The sequence below is a fragment of the Alligator mississippiensis genome, chromosome 1 (assembly GCF_030867095.1).
Source record: "Alligator mississippiensis isolate rAllMis1 chromosome 1, rAllMis1, whole genome shotgun sequence".
Classification (NCBI taxonomy): domain Eukaryota; kingdom Metazoa; phylum Chordata; order Crocodylia; family Alligatoridae; genus Alligator; species Alligator mississippiensis.
Window position 1 is genome coordinate 418,451,536 of NC_081824.1, and position 21,719 is coordinate 418,473,254.

The window sequence follows — 21,719 nt, forward strand, 5'->3', positions numbered from 1 at the left end:
TCCAGAATTATGGAGTCCTGAATATACAATCTTGTATATTGCCAAAAGAGTTCCAGGACTGGCACTGCATCTTTGAGGCACAAGAAAGCTGAGGAGACAAACTAAGGCCTGTCCTAGCATGGGCCTGAGTGCAATACAAACACCCAAAAATGTGTTCAGAACAGTTTTGCACTTATGTAATATAACTACATATTAGCAGAGTATTTGAACCAGAATTCATCCATTCATTAAGTTGCATTCTGACACCTTGCCACTGAATTGACTGGGACCACTTACAGATGTTGCTACAAATCAACCAGAACAAACACCTCAGAATCTGCTCCCAAGGGAAGAGTGAATTACTTAATTTATATCCATAGGAGCTGACCAATTGCAACCATCATAATTGCATTTATTTCTGAAAAATTTCAACAGCAATGCTAACTTGGGAAACAGAAGGAGAAGTCTGAAGCATACACTATGTAATTCTGTGTGGATTTTGGTATTCTGTGCTGAATTTTCCTTCCTAAATATTCTGTTTGTTCTTTCCCAAGGAGCTGGCTTCAAACCTAAAATGCAAAGAACTGTCCATGCACCAATCACATTCTCTCAAATTTATTGGAGCTACACAACCCTGGCTTTGATGTCCCTCTGAGAAGGCTAGAAAAGTAAGCTTCTGATTTTTTTTCATATGCAATTATAGGGTGCCTATACATGTGCAGTGAGGCTGCTCTGACACACTTTGATTACAGCGCTTTGGAACAGACTCAATTAACTGAGTCTCCTAGAGCATGGTAACTACAGCACTCCTGCAGACTCCAGTGTCACGTGTATCAGCATCCCCATGCTGAAAATGGTGGTGGGGGCATTTAACTAAAGCTTGCTCAATGAGCTTTAAAGTGCCCCTGCTGCCATTTTTCATCGTCAGGATACTGATACACGTGATGCTCTGGGAGCTTTAATTAGACTGGCTCTTGGAGCTGGTCAGATTATAATACCCCCTACCCCACTCCCAGAGCACATGTATAAACTCCCACAGATTCTAGCCTGTTGGTGCAATTTAGTTGTTATTCCAGACTTTAGTGTTTTAGTTCCAATTTCATCCCTTCCAAATATAAGCTCACTGTTTTAAGCAAAGCATTTCTTACAAACTATTTCAACGTATAACTCAATCTTTCCACAGGTTAAGCAAACATGGAAACACATTGCTATACGTAACTAAAGCCCATGTAAAGCAATAATAGATCTGAGGCACAGCCCAATTCAGAAAACTTGAAGGTTCAACAAAAAAAAAACAATGATTAGCTTGGCAGCAAAACTACTCTTCACTTTATCATGAAAAATACTGTATTATTACATTTTTTATGAAGTAAATATTGATGTGCCTCTGTCAAGTACCAACATATGTTGCCGGTTCATTTACTAGTGGAAAAGAAATATATAGCACAAGAGTCCAGGCATACTCTAAACATGACTTATTTCACTGCCTTTGGAGATATATATGTAAGTAAAACAAGTACCCTGGAAGTCCCTAGCAATGTTTAGTTCTTAGGGAGCAACTTTGCCTGAAGAACTGGCATCAGAGACAAAGACTAAGAACAAACTACCCTCTACTTGCATCGATCTCTGAACCAAAAACCTTATGTAATAAAGCTACTGTCACACATAGAAAGCCTTCTCAACCCTATATAGTTGTTCTAGAAAACAGATTTGAGGACTCTGTGTGAAACCACCAGTTTGTGACTTTTGTCATAACAGAACTATGGCATTACAGAGAAAACATAAAGCACAACGCAGGGTTTCATGCACTGTTCTCTTAGATTTGACTATCCCCAGATTTAGGTACTAGTTTAATTAAAATATGTGGGAAAAATAAGCTTCAGGTTCTAGATCAGTAGTTCCTATCTTGGTCCCTGAGAGACTAGAGATTAGCAATAAAATTTCCAAAAGTAGTTTCAAATGCTAAGAGCTGCCTTTGTGCCTCACAAGGTTGCATCCCTTCCACAGCTGTCTGGTATGTAGGAAGGAAGCATATTCTGCATCACCAATCTAGCCCAGAATGTCCCCTTGTGTACTGGCCCCCAATCATGGGCTAGCAAGGATGGGCATAAGGCTATGGGCAGCTCCTCCCAGGCAGTTTTGCTTGGAAGAGAAAGGGGAGTTCAACAGTCCCTGCTCACAACTACTATTGCAATGGGTTAGTCTATGGCTGATGCTTCTTGTGACCAAGTGCAAGGGGATGGGGAGCATAAGGACTAAGCACAGGCTAGCTGAACGTATTGTTCTTCTTAAAAATTCATTGTTGCTTCCCAAAAGAGCAATGTATTTATTTTTATTGAGAAAATATGTTAAAGCAACATAACCTAGCAGTCATTTGATATGCCACAGGGACACCTAAAGCTAGGGAATAACTATGGTCATTCCTTAAAATGTAACCCTGGAGAAAATCATAAAATCACAGAATAAAGATTTGGAAGGGACATTAAGAGATCACATAGTTTATCACTCTGCCCCAAGGCACAACAACAAAAAAATATAATTAGACATATTTACACGCATATTTTTCCCTCGTTTGTACTAACATTTCTTTTGTCCTGGTATTCTTTTATTTTTTTACTGAAGACCAAGTGTGTCAGATTTTTTTTTTTTAAATAGCTATATTTCCCTCTTCCCAACTCCTGTGAAATTCTCAACTACTGAAATTCATCAGTAACTAATCACTCTTAATATCACCAAAATTTCTGAACAGGAGCAGCCACTGCTGGAGCTTCTGAATAGGAGCAGCCACTACTATAGCAGGAATGGTAATTGAAGAGAGATTATGCTGTAACCTTTTGTCTGGTGCTTGGGCTAGGGGTACACTAGAAAAACATATGAAGTTCAAGTATGTGAGCCTTTTTGTGAGGAATTCCACACTTTACCACAATAAGCTGTTTATGTTTTCCACTAATATAGCTATCATTTCCTTCAAAACTATGCTTTGCAACCACAGTAACAGTAATTAACAATCCTGGAAAAGTCCAAAAGCCTGTGGAGTAATAGCTTATATAAGTATCCTGAAAGTCAGCTAAAACACGTGAGAGATTATGTCCACGAAAAAAAAAAGTAATTGGGTAGGAGTACTTACCACCATCTTCAACAGAAAAGTAGAAAATGTCACTTGTTGCATTATCACCTTCTCTTAAAATGTAGCATATCTTCATGTCATCTACATCAGCTGAAAAATGCCAAGATAAATACATTATTACCTTAAATGTAAACAACAGTGTTGCCAACTCTCTCATGATTTTTGGCATTGTTCTTAAAGTTTACGCTTCCGGAATGTGAAAAACTTAGTTCTTTCTTTTATATATAAGTATATTAATTTTAATATATTAATAAATTGTATATATATATATATAAAAGAAAGAGCTAAGTTTTTCACATTCCCAAAGCAGAGACTTAAGAACAAGGCCAAAAATCATGAGAGCTGGCAACAATGAAACAAGAGAAAGCAGTAAATACTTGACAAATATCATTGCTTTGTCCACCAGAGGTCTAAGTTATCTGTTAAAGTCAAGCAAGGTTCTTTGGGTAGATGTGACATATTTTATTAGACCAACTAAATAGGTGCAAAAAAGTTCTTCGCAAGCTTTCGGGCACAAACACCATTCATCAGGCACACGGAGACTCTGCGGGTGTTATGTTTAAGTTAAAGAATTTTGGTGTCAACAGAACACATGCCTTGAAAACAGTTATTTTTTAAAAATCCTTTCCCACGTACTTGTAAAGAGAACCCAGACGAAATTTGTTCACATGTAAATCACAAATGCTGGTAAGAAAATGCAGATTTTTTTCACACTTTCTTGCACTGCACTTTCTAGAGCTGATTCTGCTAGTGTTCTTTATACTAATAACAACTCATTTGGACTGGGTCAGCAACATAAGACTCATGGGCTGGAACTAGCATGCACACCCACTAGATGCAGCTGAGGAGGCAGGAGGGGGGAGGAGCATGTCAGTGGCAGGGGGCTTCACCAGTAACAGGGTCAGATCATAGAAGCTGGGACGAAGGTTGGCAGCAACATCCTGTCAACATCACTGTAATGTGTAATTCTGATATGCTGACTTACCCAAGGTCATATAAGAAAGCTGTAGTTAATAAGGGAATTAAAACCTAGGGCATGTCTGCATTGCAGACTGCAGTATAGCATAGAGATACTTGAGCAGGCTTTACATGAACCAAGAAACAGAAAATTTGCCCACATGCAGTGCTGGACTGCAACAGTGACATGCTTCTTGTGTCTGAGCTAGCTTGTTAGAAACTCCATCAGATAGCTCTCTACTACACTGCAATCTGCGAGGCAGATATATCCCAGATCTACTCCCAGACCATCCTTCTTATCAGTACTGACATATTTTTTACAAAACATGGCCTCTAATAAAAAATAGAGGTGATCAGATGCTATATGAGCAGACTGTTTAAAAATACAGCCAGATAAAATTTGCTTAAACAGAATAAAGTTTAGTAACAGCAGATTTAAACTATTTAGGTAACAAATCTTAAAGCCACCATTACAGCAAGATAAATAGAAGCAGAGAAAAAAGCAAAAGACAAACCAGTTATTAGTTAATATGGCATTGTAACTTTGGGTAGAACCAAGAAGAATTTTCTAGGATACAAAAACTTCCCTCTTAAAGACAGTGGCAAGGACATATCTCTTTTTATGTAATTCCATTACATCTAGTGTACAGAGCATAATGTCATGAGCACCTCATTTTAGACAAAGATTTAGTAAGTAATAGTATTACAGTGAAGCTCAAATACCAAAATAAAAGTCTCTCTCCAAGTCCAGGCATGTAAACTGATTGGTGAAAGCATGTCAAAACTCTATCGTTAGAGGTCTCCTGCCTGTCTCCCTAAGCTATAGTCCTAAAACCAGACATGCTTCTTTTAGGGCAAGCAAATAAAGAGAGTGATTAAGATGTGTTTGTTATTACACAGTTACTTTTAGTAAGTATTTAAAAGAATGCCAAGCATAAAGAATTATGGGGTAATACAAAAGCTGCATATGAACACTATGAAATTGCAGTAAACAAATGAAAACTCTCATCCTCCAAAAAACTTACTCTAATGCTAAACTTTCCACATGAGCAGTTCTATTAAATCCAATGGCTCTAACATGCAAAAAGCTAAGCACCTGGGTAAATGTTTTCAGGATTAGCTCCTAAAAAACCATCTATTAGACAAAACCTTATTTTTGACAAGAGCAGAGCAGATGGATACCTTTCCTTTCCCTTGTTAAACACACATTTAGAGTTACTCGAGTTATTTTATGTGATTTTTCCATAGCTCGTTTGGATACATTAACACTTGCTTAGTTGCAAGCATAGTGCACTGATAATACTTTCATTTGTACTACAGCTAAACACTTTCTAGACAGTTTATGGAATTCTAGAATGATTTGCAGTCCTATAACTTTTTCTTTGGCAACACTAGATGAAAAATCTGATTGTTGAGCTAAATTTATACCAAATTAATTTGGCTATTGTTACTGTCTTTTCCTCATTAAGGTACACTTATCAATTTAAAATAAATGTATTAAATTCCTTCAGATGTCTTTAAAAGCATTGGCTCAGGGAAGGGCACGCAGCATACTCCAAAATCCTATGCAATCATTACAACTATGGGTGGTATATTAAGGTTGAGTTCTGGCTCTGTGGCCCCTTTGGGGTGTCTCGTGATGCAGAGGATTTCCAGGAAATACAAGATTTAACAACTACACCTGATTTCAAAAGAGAATATGATGGCAGACACTAAATTCTTTCACCACCCTGCATAACCACAGAGATGCGGGGGCATTGTCCAGCCCTTAATAATCAAACTTAACCAAAACAGTTATAGTAGGCCCTAAAACAATGCTCAGCATTTCTACACTCAAAACACTACACCAACATTAGCTAATCAAATAGTATACACACTTTATTTTCCTTAATGTTGGGAGTTAGACTTAGAAGTTTATTAATAGTTTCCCTGTTTTGGAACATTTTCTAAACTTAATGAATATCTGCTATGAACAAATACCAGCCCTGACTTGCAGAGATGAGCGCTGTGTGATTAAACAGAAGCAAATTTCTTTGTGAATATTTTTGTCCCAAGTAGCACTAGGAGTTTGAAATTACCAGCTGTGAAGGGCTTCCCTTCATGCATTCTCTGCATTTACTATTACAGTAATATAGATGTAAATGGAGAAAAATCAATGAAGAAACTGCTTTGAAGCTTAGACAACCGGAGTAATAACTGACACTTTTCAAATGTTAAGTGGCTGTTGGGCTTGTTTGGAGACTACATCATCCTTACAGCCTGTGTCCTTTTTCTCCTTCTTCAGACCATGGTAATATTTTAAGTATAAAAGGGAGGAAAAGAGTGTGAAAGAGGTGGATGTTAGCAAAATTTCAGGATTTATTTTCACAATGTTCAAGTCTGCCACTGTTACTTAACTCAAGTACTATATCCATGCAAGTAATGCCAATGAATTACTACTACATATTAATGGGAGCAAAATTCTACTTAAAGTAAACATAGCAGAAATATCCAGTACAGACTGCCAAGCCCCAAATCAGTTCTCATTTTAAACCTGAACAAAGAAAGAATCTTCCTGCATTCTGTGCTGAAACTGGGGTGACTTGGCCTTTGAGGTTCATTCCATGCCTACAAATCCATGCTTCTACTGCAGGGGACAACCTGAATGGGATGATGCATTGCAGGTGCCTGCACTTGCAGCATGTTACCCTACACTTCCATATCTTGATTAAAGGTTTTTTGGCTGGTTTTATTACTAGCACTTGGTGAAGTATTCACAGCTACTGAAGAAGTAACCTTCCCAAATATAAAGCAATAAATTACTGTCAGCTGTAATTGACCAATTAAGCCAATTTGCCAAAGCCATAGCCATAATAGAGCCCAAGTCACTGATGCTCTGTCTTTCAAAATCAGTCTCTATTTTTAGTACAGCTACAAAGACAGCATCCTAAGAACTGTCCTAAGAATGGTAACCCTCAGTGAATATAGGAATTAGAAGCAGACTTCAAACTGCTGAGCACCTCTTGCAACGCTCTAAGCTTTCCAAGTGCCCTTCCAAGTTAGTGAATGTAGAAGGTATTCAGGTGTTATGCACACTGCAGAAACAGGGTCCTTAACAGGCAAAGGATAAGAAAAACAGCAAAAGAGAGAATGTAACAGAAGACTCATGGAGTAAAACAGGAGCCTCTGACTGAAAGGACTGAATGTGAAAGGCAGCAAACTTTGAATATATAAAGGGTACCAAAAGGAAGAGAGGATTTTACTTGCTCTTGCCCTGCACTCTGTATAGTCACTTGCACCAGTGCCGAGGGGAGGATGTAAAACTGCCATTCTGAATTGGATAATATTTTACACGCTTCACACTGGTGGAAGTAGCTTGGCAAGATGCAGAAAACAGTTAACTGAGCCCAGATTTTCACACATGTTGCTTGCTCAATAAGGATTAAGTAGGCTTCTCTCACCATCTGCTGAAAGTGATGAAGCCTCCTAGGTCCAGCTAAGAATTTGTGGCTCCCTGGCATTTGCATCCTCTCCCACACCTAGTAAAAGATGAGGGCATCTGAGGTGAAAGAAAAAGGTGGGGGAAATGTCCTTTCATCCATAGCTCCCACTTTCATGTTTACATTACTAATGCTCCTATGACTTCCTGTAACTAGGCCTTCTCTCTTCTGCCCCAAGCAGGGGTGGCATCACCTTTCCTCCTGTATTCAATTACACGTTCCCTTGTTTACAGTTCTTCCAATTTTTCAGGGCTAAAGTCCTTGCTAGGACATCCACCATACCTGTCTCAGTCCCTGCCTCTGCCTACTTTCCTACATCACCTTGATGTGAGAGTTCCTCTATTCCAGACACCCCATCCAGACCCTCTTTTTTCTCTTCCACTTGACACCTCCCAAGTCTGCCTCCCTCTTCTCCCCTTTTAGAAATGTCTATCCCCCCTTAACTATGGATCTAATACTGCCATCCTCCAGTACTACCTCCTCCCCACCATAGTGACCCTGCCACCCTTTCCTGTCCTTTTCCCCTTATAGCCTCAGCCTTTTCTGTCAGCCCCCACCTTCACTCCCCCTATATCATAAACCTTAAATCCATGGTTCTTCTGTTTGTTTGTTTTGTTTAGTATAAACTGATTTAACTAGAATTTCTCAGAGGTGGAAAGTACGTGTTATTGTAAAAGCTCAAGAACTGATTTTTATGGAAGGGAAAGAAAAAAGAAACTGAAAAAACTCATGTTCCTTTCAGAGATTCTCTAAACAGAATACTGTATAATGACCCCTTGAGGTGTTTCTGGTATCAATTACTACAGAATTACATGTGCTTCATCCTTGTACAAAGGTTTACAGTGATCTTCAAAGAGTGATGGGCACAGAAATACCTTGTGTGAACTGATTGATACTATGGTTGCCTTTTCCAAGGTGAATCAGGAAGCCATGGCGAGGGGCCTCCGTGATGCTGATCTTGAGGGTAACGTGCAAGCTGTCTCTGTCTTCCACTTTGAGCACTTTGTTGGTAATCATAAAACCCAAGTGGCCAGTGGCTAATACACGGAGAGTTGGGGCTCCTTTGTTTATTATAACCTGAGGTACACTACTGTCCACAGACATTATCTGAATTTTCATTGTTTGGGGTCTTCTTGTTTCAAATACAGTGTTGGGGAAGACGTAAAAGTCAGTGTGGGTGCCATCTGTAACTGTGAAAGAGAAGCTGTCTTCAGTGGACTCTGTGCCGTCATGCTTGTAGCTGATAAGATTTTCATTCAGATCTTGTTTGCTAAAGGATGTGACTGGTTTGGTGTTATTGAACATAACCTGACCATGAACTGGTACTTGGGTGATGATAAATTTTAGCAATGTATCAGATGTATCTCTGTCCTCCACAGTCAACTCAAAAGGTGTGATCAGCTTATTTTCATTTTCACTCATTACCAGATTATGTATTGTGACCACTGGCTTTTTGTTGTCCACATCACTAATGGAAATACGGAAGGTGCGAAACACTGGATTATAACCATCGGTCACTTCAAACTCAAAACTATCCATTTTCACCTCATCTTCTGAAGTGTGAATGTAGTAAATTTTATTACCTGCCAACTGAAGCTGAGTAAAGGTTGTGATGCGTACACCAGGCTGGTCTGTGCATTCAAGATGACCACGAACGGGTGGCCTGGTAATAGTGAAAACCAAGTTCTCATCTGGGCTGTTCAAGTCACTGGTGCTCAGCAAGTCTGTAGTAAGTGTTACTCTCCCCCCTTCCTTCAGGGAAACCCCTTTGCTAATCACATCTGGAAAGACCATATCAGTGTTGCCAATGGTCACATAAAAGTAGCGGTCAATGAAAGGATTTATGCCATCTGTTATATCAAACTTGATGAGATCCCGAATACCCTCTTGGCCCAAATGCACGTACCGAATTAAGTTTCTGTCCACTTCATCTTGGGTAAAGTTCATTCCCAGTGTGATATTCTGAACCTCACCCAAAGGCTTTATTCTTTGTAAGAGCCCTTGTCTTGGCCCATACCTTATAATGTAAGTCAAAGTTTTGTCTTCAGAATCTAGATCAGTAGCTTTCAGGATTCTGTTGTGAATAATTTTTGTTTCCCCGATTTCAATTTCCAGTCCATCATTGATGGTCATTCTGGGTGTCTCATCATCTACTGGAATAATCATGATGAGCACAGTTTTCTCTGCAGTATGTTTACCATCTGAGAGTTTTACCACAAAACTGTCTTCCTTTGTCTCAGAGTCATCATGTTCATACATGATGCTGGAGCTCTCAGTTATCTGATCCAGGGTAAAGCTCTCCACTAGGACTGTCCCATTGATCAGCTGGTTCAAGATGTGGCCATGCCTGGGAAACCTGGTGATAGTGAACGTCAGCTCATCAGCAGGGATGTCCCCGTCTACTGCATTGAGGATGGGAGTATCAATAACCAGGCTCATGCCTTCCATGACAACAAACTCTCGCATAAAGATTTCGGGTTCTTCATCATTGGTTGGGATGATGACAATAGGGAAGAAGTGCCTTTCAGAAAAGTTAATGCCATCAGAGCAGCGGAAAGTGAACCTGTCTTCAATAGGTTCCACCCCCTTATGGATGCTTTGAACGTAATAAATATGTCCTTGTCTGAGGTCTTTAAAAGTGAAGGCACTTATGGCTGTACCTGCTCTCGATTTTTCTGATCCCGGGGCTGGAGAGATGTTCTCTACATAACCGGAGGTGGGCTGAGCAACAATGGTGTACAGTATATCATCAGTTGGAGTGTCCATATCCTCAGTTCTTAGATGAGAGGATGTAATAACCCTTTTGTCACCCTCTACCACCATGAAATGTTCCCCCACAAAAATTTCTGGGGCTTGGCTGTCAACGGGGAGAATGGTCACCAGGACTGACACCCCCTGAACAATATTACCTCCAATGCTCCACTCCTCAGACATGTCGGACAGGGTGAGGTTGAAGGCATCTTCTTTGGGGAGCAGTCCTATTTCACCACCAGTGTGAGCAAACACCACTGCCCCATCCAGCACATCCCTCTGGGAAAACCTCTCTGCAGGCACCCCATGAACCAGGATGTCCCCATGCTGAGGAGGATCCTCCACAATGAAAGTCAGCATCAAGTCATCTGTATCTTCATCTGTGCCTTGGATGACATTAGTGGTGATCTCAGCAGCACCATTCTCCAACACATCCAGGTAGGAACCAAGGGTGCCTGGGGGTAGTCTTAAAGTGGGCACCTCATCATCCACAGGGTGTACAGTCACCTTCAACACAATGGGGACTGCATGGACCCCATCGCTCACGTCCAGGCTGCAAACATCACCACTGGACTCTGCCCCACTGTGTGTATAAGCCACCCTGCCTTGTCTGATATCCTCAAGGCCAAAGGTTGCTCCCATGGGCAATCTGTGCCCAGAGAGCTGCAACTGCCCGTACCAAGGAGCCTGGGTCAGGATGAACCGGAGATGGTTGGGCTCAGTGTCCGTGTCCCTGGCATCCAGCTCATTTAGGCTCAAGACATGACTGCCTCCTTCAGGCACAGTGAAGCCAGTGTTGGTGATTGCAGGTGGCTGGTTGTCAACAGGCTGCAGGTAAATCGTGAAAGTGCCTTCAGCTGCATTACCAGCCACATCCTCCACTAGGTATCGGAACTGGGCCAGGCGGGGAGCCACCCCCAGCTCCTCCTGCGGGGGCTGGTAGGAAATCTTGTGGTGGTTGATCTGGGCCTGGGTGAAATGGGTCACCTCCACCGAGTGGTCGTCAGTGAGCACCAGGGACCCCAGACGGACCCCCTGGGGGTGGTTGGTGTCAGTGTCAGTGGGGGGCTGGGTGACAGTATAGCGCAGCTCCCGGTCCCCAGAGTCCTGGTCTGTGTAGCGCAGGTGCTTCCTCTGCAGCGGGGTCACCTGCTGCTCTGCCACCACTAGGTGCAGGCTGCTGCCACTAAACAGTTCTGGGGGTAGCCGGTCCACCGGGTGAACCCGGATCACAAAGCTCTGTGGCCCAGAGCGGTTGGGTGGGTCATTGTCATCCTGCACTCTAAAGGTGAATTGATCCAGCACCACCCCAGGGCCGGGGCTGTGGGACCCAAGGTGCCGGTAGAAGAGATGGCCCTCCACAACGTCTTGCTGCAGCCACTCATTCACTGGTCTTTCATATACTGGGGGCCCCCCAAGCAGGCCTGGCACCCTCTGCCAGTGGGATCTCCCACCCTCCTCCTCCCAGCCAGGGGGTGGCTGATCCTGGCGGAGCAGCAGCTGCCCTGCAGAGGGGCCTGATTCCAGTACAAACTGCAGCACAGCATTGTCCGAGTCAATGTCGGTGGCGCTGAGGGCACGTGTGGGGATGGGCACCATGTCGCCCTCCGCCAGGTCCAATCCAGTGTTAGCATTAAGAAGGGGTGGCTGGTCATCAGCAGGCACCAGGGTGATGGGGAAAAGAAACTCAACACAGTGCCGGGCGCCGCTGTCCTCCAGCCGCAGCACCAGGTTGTCATTGAGCGGTGACTCACTGCCGTCATGCTGGTAGATGATCCTTCCAGCCTCCAGCTCTGCCACGGTGAAGTGCTTGCGAGGTGCAGCAGCTGCAGCCTGGGGCTTACCCATGCCGTGCTCCTCCACCAGGACAAGGTGGCCATGCCTCAGCCCTGCCACCACGCTCACCCGCACCTGCTCCAGGTCATCCTCATCGCTGATGACCAGGCTGGGCTCGGTGGCTGGCCCGGCCAGCGGCCGTGACTGCCCCTCATAGAGCAACAGCCCTGTGTTGCGGGTGACGACGGGTGCCAGCGTGTTCATGGGCTTCACCACAATCATGAAGGCAAAGGGCTCCGAGGCAGCACCCTCAGGGTCCAGCACCTCCAGCTCCAGCTCAAAGAGGCGCTCGCGCTCTGAGTCCTGCGAGGGTGGCTGGTAGGCGATGCGCAGCTCCTGCACGTCCCGCTGGCTGAAGGTGGTCACAGGTAGGCTCCGGTCATCTGTGCTCACCAAGCAGCCCTGCCCGGGGCCCAGAGGCGAGGTGACATTGAAGAGCAGCAGGTCGGCGGGTGACTCGGCATCCTCGGCCGCCAGCATGTCGGGCGTCAGGGCGGTCAGCACGAACTGGTCCACCTCCATCATGAGCATGGCCACGAAGCTGGGCTTGGGCGCCGCGTTCTCGGTGCCTGCCCGGATCCGCACCAGCACCTGGAAGTGCTCCCGCTGGAGTGGCTCCCCGGGGGCCCGCAGCTCGGCCACCAGCGGCACCAGGTCGCGGTCTGGGGAGGCGCCAGGCGCCGTGTGCCAGTAGCGCAGGCCCAGGCGCAAGAACTCCTCGCACTCCCACCAGGTGGCGGGCTGCGGCAAGCCGTCCTCCTCCTCGTCCTCGCGGCGGGGTGGCAGGGCCCTCTGCAGGGCGGCGGCGGGCGGCGTGAGGTGGCCGTAGCGGGGCAGCCCGCCCAGGCCGGGGAGCAGGCCCACGCGGCAGCGCTGGCCCGGCTGGAAGGCGAAGGCCAGGCTGCGGGCGTCCAGCGCGTCGCTGGGGCCCCGCAGGCGCTCCACGGCCAGCGGCAGGTTGCGGGTGACGAGGCGCAGCTGCGCGAAGACCACCTGCACGTCCAGCACCAGGGGCAGCACCGCGGCGCGGCCGGGAGCGTCGTAGCGCAGGCGTAGGCGCAGGCGGTCGCGGGCCGGGCTGCGCCCGCCCAGGTGCCAGTACTTCACCTGCCCCGCGCCGAAATCGCAGGGGAAGCGCGCGGGGCTGAGGCGGCCCGGGCGGCGCCACGTCGGGTCGGCGTCCAGCACCGTCACGGTGCAGCGGTCGCCCGGCTGCACCCGCAGCACCAGGTCGGTCAGCGGGTCCAGCCAGGCGCGCCGGCCCAGCGGCACCCGCAGCCCGCGGTTCGCCAGCACGATGGAGTCGGCGGCCAGGGCGCGCAGCGGCCGCGCGGGGCTGCCCGCCTCCGGGTCCTCCAGCGCCCCGCCGCCCGCCGCCGCCAGCACCAGCAGCAGCAGCAGCGGCAGCGACGGCAAGAGCCCGCGGGCAGCGGCGGCAACAGCGCGGTACATGACTCCTGGCTCCCGGCGCCGCCGCGCGCCCAGGGGGACACCAGTGCAGCGAGGGAAGCCTTGCCCCGCCCCGCGCCGCCTCGCGCCCAATGAGAGGCGGCGGGAGGCGCGGCCGGCGGCCGGGATTGGGCGGCGCGGGCTGTCAGTCACTCGGCGGGGGGCGGCAGGTTGTTGGGGGGCAGGGGCCGGGGTCCCCAGGCGGGAGCGGGGCGGGGGGCGCCGCTGGGGACAGGGGACGGGTTGCAGCGCACCTGCCCGGCGGGTGTCCCCGCTGCCCTGCACAGCGCGGTGCGCACAGAAACTCTCTAGAGAAGTAAGGCTCAAAGTGTGTGTGTGTGTGGTTCTCCCTCCCGTGCAAGGTGAGTGGTGTGCGTGTGTTTTTGTTTATTCCTCTCTCGCCTGTGGGGTGTGTGTGTGTCTCCGTCTCTCCTCTGCAGTGTCTGTGTTGTACCGTGTGTGTGTGTGTGTGTGTGTGTGTGTGCATGCATGCATATTCCTCGCTTCCCTTCAGTTTGTGTGGCGTGTATGCGTGTGTATTCCTCTCTCTTCTGCAGCTTGTGTGCCTGTTCGTGTGTGTGTGTGTGTGTGTGTGTATGTATTCCTCCCTCCCTTGCAGGTTTGGGCAGGGAGGGTATCCCTTCTCCTGCCCAAATCTCCAGTTCAAACACTCGCTGCCCTAAAAGCCATCCTTAACAAAAACCTCGCCTGCCTTCATCACTTCCTGTGAATAAGCCTTTCCAGGATCCCAAAATCATCTAGACTGTGCCAGGGAGTGGAGGGAAAAAAGATCATTTTGCAGGTGAAATATTAGTACTACATCTAAGGGGGCACCAGAAAAGCAGGGGGAGTCTCACTTCTTTCCAAGATTTAAAAGAAGGAGAAGAGCTCTGCATAATTGTTAAGAAAGACAAATGAAGGTGGGGTAAGAGGGTGAAAGGTGGAAAATGAGGAGGTTAAAAAGAAAAAAAGTGCCCCCAGGCTCTGAGAAAGCAGGCACAGGGCACAGCTGTCATTTGAGAGATATATGGCTCTGTTTTGGTTGCAATAATTAGAGTGCAAACTGTGTTAGAAATCTACTTGTCAGCATCACATTTCTTTGCACCAGAAAGAAAACTGATAAATATCTGGAGGGCAAAACACTTCAGGTTATATCCAGTTTCAGGCTTTCGAGTTGATTGGTTGCAGCACTAAAAGCTTAAAAATTTTTCTCCTCTCTCCTGCTTGTGATTTTTAAAAGATACAGGAATTCCCAGGGGTGTGGGCTTGCAGAGGAATTAGTATCCCTTTTGTATCCATAATCATTGACCATGAGCTTTCCTTCACCACCTGTCTCATCTACTAAATTCCTGTCTTCCTCTTATGGAAACGTAAAGACAAAAATATAATGTAAGTATAAAAAAAATTATATATATAATGAGGGACAGAGTTGAGGGCAACTCAAAATGAGCAAAGAAAAAAGGTTGTGGGGACATAACATAACAGAAAAGTGTCCTGTTGGGTTTTATTTAAAATCTGTTTGAAATGAAGGAAGATATTGTTTGGTACAAACGGAGCACTTCAATTTGGAAGTCTGGTGGCAGGGTCATGTAACTGTTTTTACTTGGGATGGTAGGTCATCTTTGCACCACCCCAGATACACCATGTAAGCATCCCAGTTCTGTTCCTTTATTAGTAAGACATGATCTAAATACAGTCATTTTGCAAAAGCATATGCATGAGTCTGAAGAGGCACATAAGCTATTTTGAAAGGTGCTCTAATGTGACAGCTGGTATGTTTTTAAAGTAATTGCAGGTTACCAGTTTACCAAATACAGCTTACACTACATTTATATTTTCCTGCAAATGTTCAAATTGTGCTTTCCAGGCTACCTTGAAGAACAACCCTATTGACAATGACAATAAACTGAACAGGGCTAGCGTGCGACAGAGATAGAAGAAAAGGTGAATGTACTAATAAGAATCTAGTATTGGTCTTCCCTCCCCCCTCCCCACAAATAAATTGCCTGTGAAATTAACCAAGGAGTATCAGTGTGTGTTTGTAGCTGTAGAACAATTCTTTCTAAGACTGGAGACTGAAAATCTGCTAGCATTTTATATGTACTCCTTTTTATATTCTTACTGTGGCCAGCTGTTGCTTTTGGGAAGTGGATCTTAAAGCTGCACCTTTTAATTAGCAGTTTAAGAAGTTACAGTGCTAGTGAAACAGAAGTTTAATCTGCACGACAGAGACTGAATAAAAATCATAGCTATCAAAGTCTGCCCTCTGTTGTTATGAAATAATCTTAACATTTTAGCTCTAACAGCATGATTATTGCTATTATAATCCCCCCCAAAAGATTACAATCTTACAGAGCAAATTCCCATAACACTGATAAAATAAGTGATATAAAATTAAACCTTTAAATTTTGTACATGTTTTAATGCTAAAAGAGAGATCGATTCTGACTTCCAAATAATTCCTTTTTTTAAGGACACACCAACTGCAGAGATTTCCTCAGCCTGATGAAGGGTTTTTGAACCCGAAAGCTTGCTAAAACATTTTTGTTGCCAACTATTTAAGTTGTTCTAATAAAAGATACCAGATTCACCCAAAGAACCTTGTCTCCTTTTTTCAATGCATTTTTAAACACAAAGCACTAATAAGTAATATTGACTGCTTGTTAGCCTACAATTAAAAAAACATCTATTTACACTTGCCTTGACAAAGACAGCTAGGAAATGGGGATTTGAAATAACAATTAAGTATGGTTGGTGAGGACATTCACACACTGATGAAGCAGTCCTTGTTATTACTGCTGTTCAGCTTCAAGGTGCCAGGCCTGCAACCTGTACCTTAACTCCTATGAGTTTGCTTGCTTTCGGTAATATCCAAGATCAAGATCAAGAAGACTTTATGTGGACTAACCAGGCACCCAGACTAATGATTTTGATTAACCTTCTTTTCCTTCAGTCATTTAATAGATTAATTTGAAAGTTTTAAAATTTTAGTTTATGTAGGTGTAAACTCTGGTGGGAAACCTGGACAAAAATTGAAGAGCAGTCACATATACAGTGGCAAATTCAGTCACCTTACTGACATGAAGTGACCCATTTATATTAATAGGATTACTCACTTGACTAGGGAAGTCAAAAGTTGGACCTACGCTGCAACACATTTTTATCTTCCTTCAGCTAAATATCTCTAAAGGCACTTGTACTTCTCAGGGATTTTCTGTCTCCCTGCATTCAGATCTCCAATTTACCTCCTCTATTCATAACCTTGGCTGTATCTTAAGCCTGAACTTTATTTCTATCTTATCTTCTATATTTACAGAATTGCCTGACACATCCTTTCTAATGTTATCCCTGCACAGCCCAACCTTCGCTCATTTTTGCCTTCGTCTCCTTTCACCTCAACTGAAATCCCATCCCACTGCAATGAAGAAACTCCCACTGATTTCAATGAGGTCAGAGTTTCATCCCTTGACTACAGAAATTCTTTCTATAACCTTCCTATATCCATGCTGTAGACACCAACAGAATACGGATACCCAGCTACTCACATATACAATGCATGTGCAGCCACATTGTCAAATCCATAGTACCCATTCATTTCAGAATCTGTATTTTTAAATTCCTTTCAGTACAAATATCTAATTATGATATGCTTATAAATGTAGTTGAAGTCCCAAGTTCTTCATAAAAAAATTCCAGGCTACTCTTATTTTGATAAAATGCTGTTACATATACAATTAGGTTTTAGTTACCCATATTGAAATTCCAGCACCATTTGAGTGGCTATATGTTTACCTAATAAAATAAGTAGGGCAGCATTCCTGATACCACATTTTCTGAAAAAGAAAACACTGAGGCCACTCAACAGATAAGAGTGCCTACCATGCTGAGAATTCAGCTCCCCAAACTGCAGTACAGAAGTTTTATTTTCTTCTTGGGATATTTATGCTGTCCAAAGGTTTTTAATTAAAGCATGAAGTTTTAGTCTTTAATTAGAAAAATAAATAAATTACCAAGTTTTCATTTTTAAAATGTCTTTAAAAACATTCTTGCCTATTTTAAAGTATCTTCCCAGTTTCCATTTCATAGTGAACATCCATGGTGAAATGGTATGTTTAAATATACATCTGAATTATAAAAAAATTATAAAAGAATATTTAATATTGAAAGAGTTTTAATACTTATTACAATACAGTTCAGCAAAACCTTTTAAAATCTAAATATATATTTATACCCTCCTCTACCTCCCAAACTTTAGAAACAGCTGAATTTAAGGTTTTGGTATCAGCTTCATCACTCTCATGCTTCCCTTTATTTTAACTCTTACAGCAAGCAGCAGCTGCAATAGGGGGCACAAGTGCAAGAGAGTAGTCTCAGTACAAGCCAGGGAGGGCTGGGGTGGCAGAAGGCTTGAAGAGATGGCAGGGAAATAGCAGTGGAAATAGTTCAGTGTCCTAATTCTTGGGATGGATGAGGGAGGCTGATTGTTGTTAGTCCACTGACAACTATGGCTGAATAGGAGTAGAAATCTGAGGAAGCAGTTGAGGTGATATTCATCCATGCTGAAAGGTCTAACAAGAAACACAGCCTCAAACATTTCCTGTGTACATCAGCCTAGTGAAAGACAGACAGATGCTTCTGAACTCCTGGTGAAAGCATTAGAGGAAGGAGCAGATGTTACAATTGCAATTATAGCTCTGTGCTGTCAGCACACAGCAGCAAATGTAGCTGTAGAAACTGTGATATCTCCTCTTTCCCTGGGTCAGATCTGCTAGGAGATGCAGAAGTTAATTATTCTGGCTTCTAAACAAAACATTCTTTTCAGTCTGGTACCCTACCACTAACAGGGAAACCAGTCTGTTTTCTTACTGAAATGCAACTTTGGTACAAATAGGCTTCACTGAACCAATACATCTTCATGGCTTTTTCTTAGGGAAGTCACTTTCAAACAGTATCCTGAATCAGCTTCATCCACAGTATAGTCAGCATCCGGTATGACTGGTGCCACAAGCAAAGGATGGTTAAGCATTGAATTCCAAAGCCTAAAGAAGTGCAAGGGTAAAACAAATACTCTTCCTGCATTTGTGCAGTCAACAGTAATGCCAGGATGACGGTTAATATCGCTGTGTTTTGTGGCTTTATGAATAAGATTTTTTTTAGCATAATTCATTAATTACCAGTTAGTATGTCCCCTCCCTCTGATGCAAGATATAATCACCAGCTACTTTCATGCAATTTAAAATCTACCAGAATCCAGGATAAAAATTAGTATTACCAGCAAATCAAATCAGACGTACACTTACACAAAGGATCAGTTTTGGAGAAAAAGAAGCCTAAATGGGTTACTGTAATAAGAGAGTAAAAATAATACAAGATTTCACACACAATGGCTAGACTGTCCCGGGTTCTGTGTGTAGCAGGAAGGCAAACACAACCTTTTCTGCCCCTTAACTCCAGTGCAAGGAGCAAATGTAGTCTTGACAGAGAGCTCTGATATTGCTGCCACTGGGCATGTCTACATGTGCAATTAATGTCTATCAATAAACTCCAGCATATATTATGCAGGACTTTACTGTTCCTTGGTGTCATGTTTACACTTCTACGTACCACTACAACCAAATAGATATAATAGCAAGTCTATTCCTTCCTCTTCAGTGAGGAACCACAGATAAACTGGTGGGATGGGTGGGATGTTTTGGTGACTCATTAGAAACATAAGACTGGAAATGGGCCTCCAGGTCTTTGAGGCCAGTCTGCTGCATTCACAGGCAACCATTTGTCCAAAAGAGTCCACAAAATCATACACCCCTACTGCTCTTCATACACCCTAGACACCCTATGTCATACACCTATAGGTAAAGAGCAGGAAGACCAGATTAGTCTGGCAGTGGTACCAGTGATGAGACAGGAGCAAATGGGGAAAACTAGATGGGAGCAAAGGGGAAAACTAGATGGGAAAGGATCTCTGGCGTTACCTACCAATATACATAAGCAAGAGCAACTGATTTTAGTAGAAACTAGTGGGCACCATGCAAACAAAGGATCAGATTTTAAAAGGGTACAGTGTACTCTACTGGCATGCATCCCAGATAAGGGGATAATCTGTTTAACTATGTGATGCAAAACAGGTCCAGATCTCTAGCCTGTTGCTTATGTTATAGCAGCTATTGGTTATCTGTGTCTCCATTAGGTACATAGGATCTTTCAGCTCTGCTATTTGCTTTATAATGCTGCTTAACTACATAGTAGATCTAAGTGTCTACTTTGTAACTAACTGTAGTCCATTTAGTCACATCAAACAGGGCACATCTACATGTGTGATTAGCATGGAGCAATAAACTCTGGTGCATATTGCGCTGGAGTTTATTGCTCCCGGGAGCCATGTTTAAACGTGTGCCCAGGAATACAGCATGTTGAGCCAGGCTGGAACAGCCCTGGCTGGCAGGGGACCCAGGGTGTCATCCTGCCAGCTCAGGACTGCTCCTGCCCAGATCAGCATGCTGGAGAGGGGCTAGCTGGGGAACAAGGGTGCTCCAGTCTGGAGCTAGTCAGCAGGCAGCCCCTCAATGAAGCACTTTCATGCCTGAGCCAGCCCTAGCAGTGTCTATACATGTGTTGCTGCACACTAAAGAACTCCTCTGTAGTGTAGTCCTTGTATTAACACAGCGTAATTAGTTTCCTGTAGTCTAATAGGGCCCCATGTGTAGACACTGAGACTTTACTGCGGAGCTAATTAGGCAGCTCCATAGTAGACATTTCATGTAGATGCACCCAAAGTGAAAGGGAAGCTGCTGTCAAAGACTTTATTCTTTTACACCTCATTTTCAAGGCTTTTAATCATAGCCCCTAAACTGGCTAATAATTAAGAACCTTGAAAATTATTGGAGCCTGTCAGTTTGGAACTGCTAGTACCAAAGCACTGTCAGTGCTGTGGTATTTAAATTGCTTACAATGATTTCTGATTTAAATGCATATTCTGGGCAAGTCCACAGCTTTTTCAGCCCCAAGTTAGGCACTGAAACATCATGGACTGTATGTATATGCCTAACTTAGGTGCCTAAACTGATATCAAAACCCACAGAAGGTTAAGGCTTATATAGGAGTTAGGTAACCATATGGCTTTTAGATTCTCAGCCTTTGTCCCTGAAATTGTGGTACCTAACTTCTCTGAGGGAAGGCTGGATGTATCAGGGATAAAAATTCTTGCAGAAGTGGTTTCTGAATTTCCTGTGTAGCAGGCCAGAGCCCTACTGCCCCTCAAGGCAGCTGATCATTGCTGTAAGCACTGCCGTTTTGAAGGAAAGAGAGGAGCAAGTACAAAAGGCCTACAAGATTGTGGATTGTGTAGGTGCTGCGGGGCCCTATGAAATGGCATACAGAATCTGTTTCCAACTTCACATCAAATGATCTGAACCTCAGCGGATTAGGCTTATGGAGTTTATATTCTCTCATCAACAAAGGATCCAAAAGATTGCCAGAACACTGTAAATAATCGCACTAAACACAGCTTTTTACAAAAACAATTCCAAAGAAGAACAAAAAGGAAAAAGCCTTCAAAACCCCAAAGTGTTAGTTTTCTAGCAACAATTTTTGCTTCATCTTGGGTTGTCCTTCCCTCCCCCCACAAGAATGAAATTCAGATTCTTGTTTGCACTAAATTTCTTGTTCTAAGGTCTTTCTGGTCACTTACTGCTGTAGGATTTCATGTTGCTTGCCCTAGCATTTCTGAGTATTCAGGAGGAAGATTGGTTACTCATTTGTTTGCAGACTGTTAGATCTATCAACAAACAGTCATCTTCCCTTAGGTGGTTTTTTTGGTATGCTGTAGTTTACTGGTATTTGGTTTGCTTATCTGCTTTACTCCCAGATTTCCTGCTATGGTTAAAAGTAGCTGACATGGCTGGAAAGTGGCACTCAAAGGTCTCTTAGATACACTTATAATGCCAAATTCTGCCCTTGGGTGCACTTGTATGATTCTAATTGTAATTAATGGGAATCAAGCAAAATGCATCTAAGGGTAGAATGTTGCCCTTAGACAGCGCAATCCTGTTAAACAAGCATGGTAGCACATAGTGACATTTTTCCTGGCTGGTACTCCCAGATTAGAACTGAGTCCAATAACTTGAGCATATGATTTGTTCAGA

General features: G+C 44.0%; 1 protein-coding gene and 1 long non-coding RNA gene across 3 annotated transcripts in view; one reads left to right on the plus strand and one right to left on the minus strand.

Moving 5' to 3' along the window:
- The window catches only part of FREM2 (FRAS1 related extracellular matrix 2), a 211,593-nt gene extending 197,997 nt beyond the window's left edge, over positions 1-13,596 (minus strand). Inside the window, exons 1-2 of the mRNA XM_014604798.3 lie at positions 8,418-13,596; positions 3,107-3,196 (exon numbers count right to left, since the gene is read on the minus strand). Coding sequence (XP_014460284.2) covers positions 3,107-3,196; positions 8,418-13,581 — 5,254 coding nt within the window. The 5' untranslated portion in view covers positions 13,582-13,596. The remainder of the gene's footprint in view (positions 1-3,106; positions 3,197-8,417) is intronic.
- Positions 13,597-13,790: 194 nt separating this feature from the next.
- LOC106739737 (uncharacterized) lies at positions 13,791-16,168 on the plus strand. Of its 2 annotated transcripts, XR_002091449.2 has the most exons (4): positions 13,791-14,380; positions 14,819-14,967; positions 15,446-15,522; positions 16,052-16,168. It is a non-coding gene; the product is annotated as an uncharacterized LOC106739737 (long non-coding RNA). The 2 variants fall into 2 exon arrangements; XR_009455193.1 differs by having other exon boundaries at positions 13,791-14,967.
- The last annotated feature ends 5,551 nt before the right edge of the window (positions 16,169-21,719 follow it).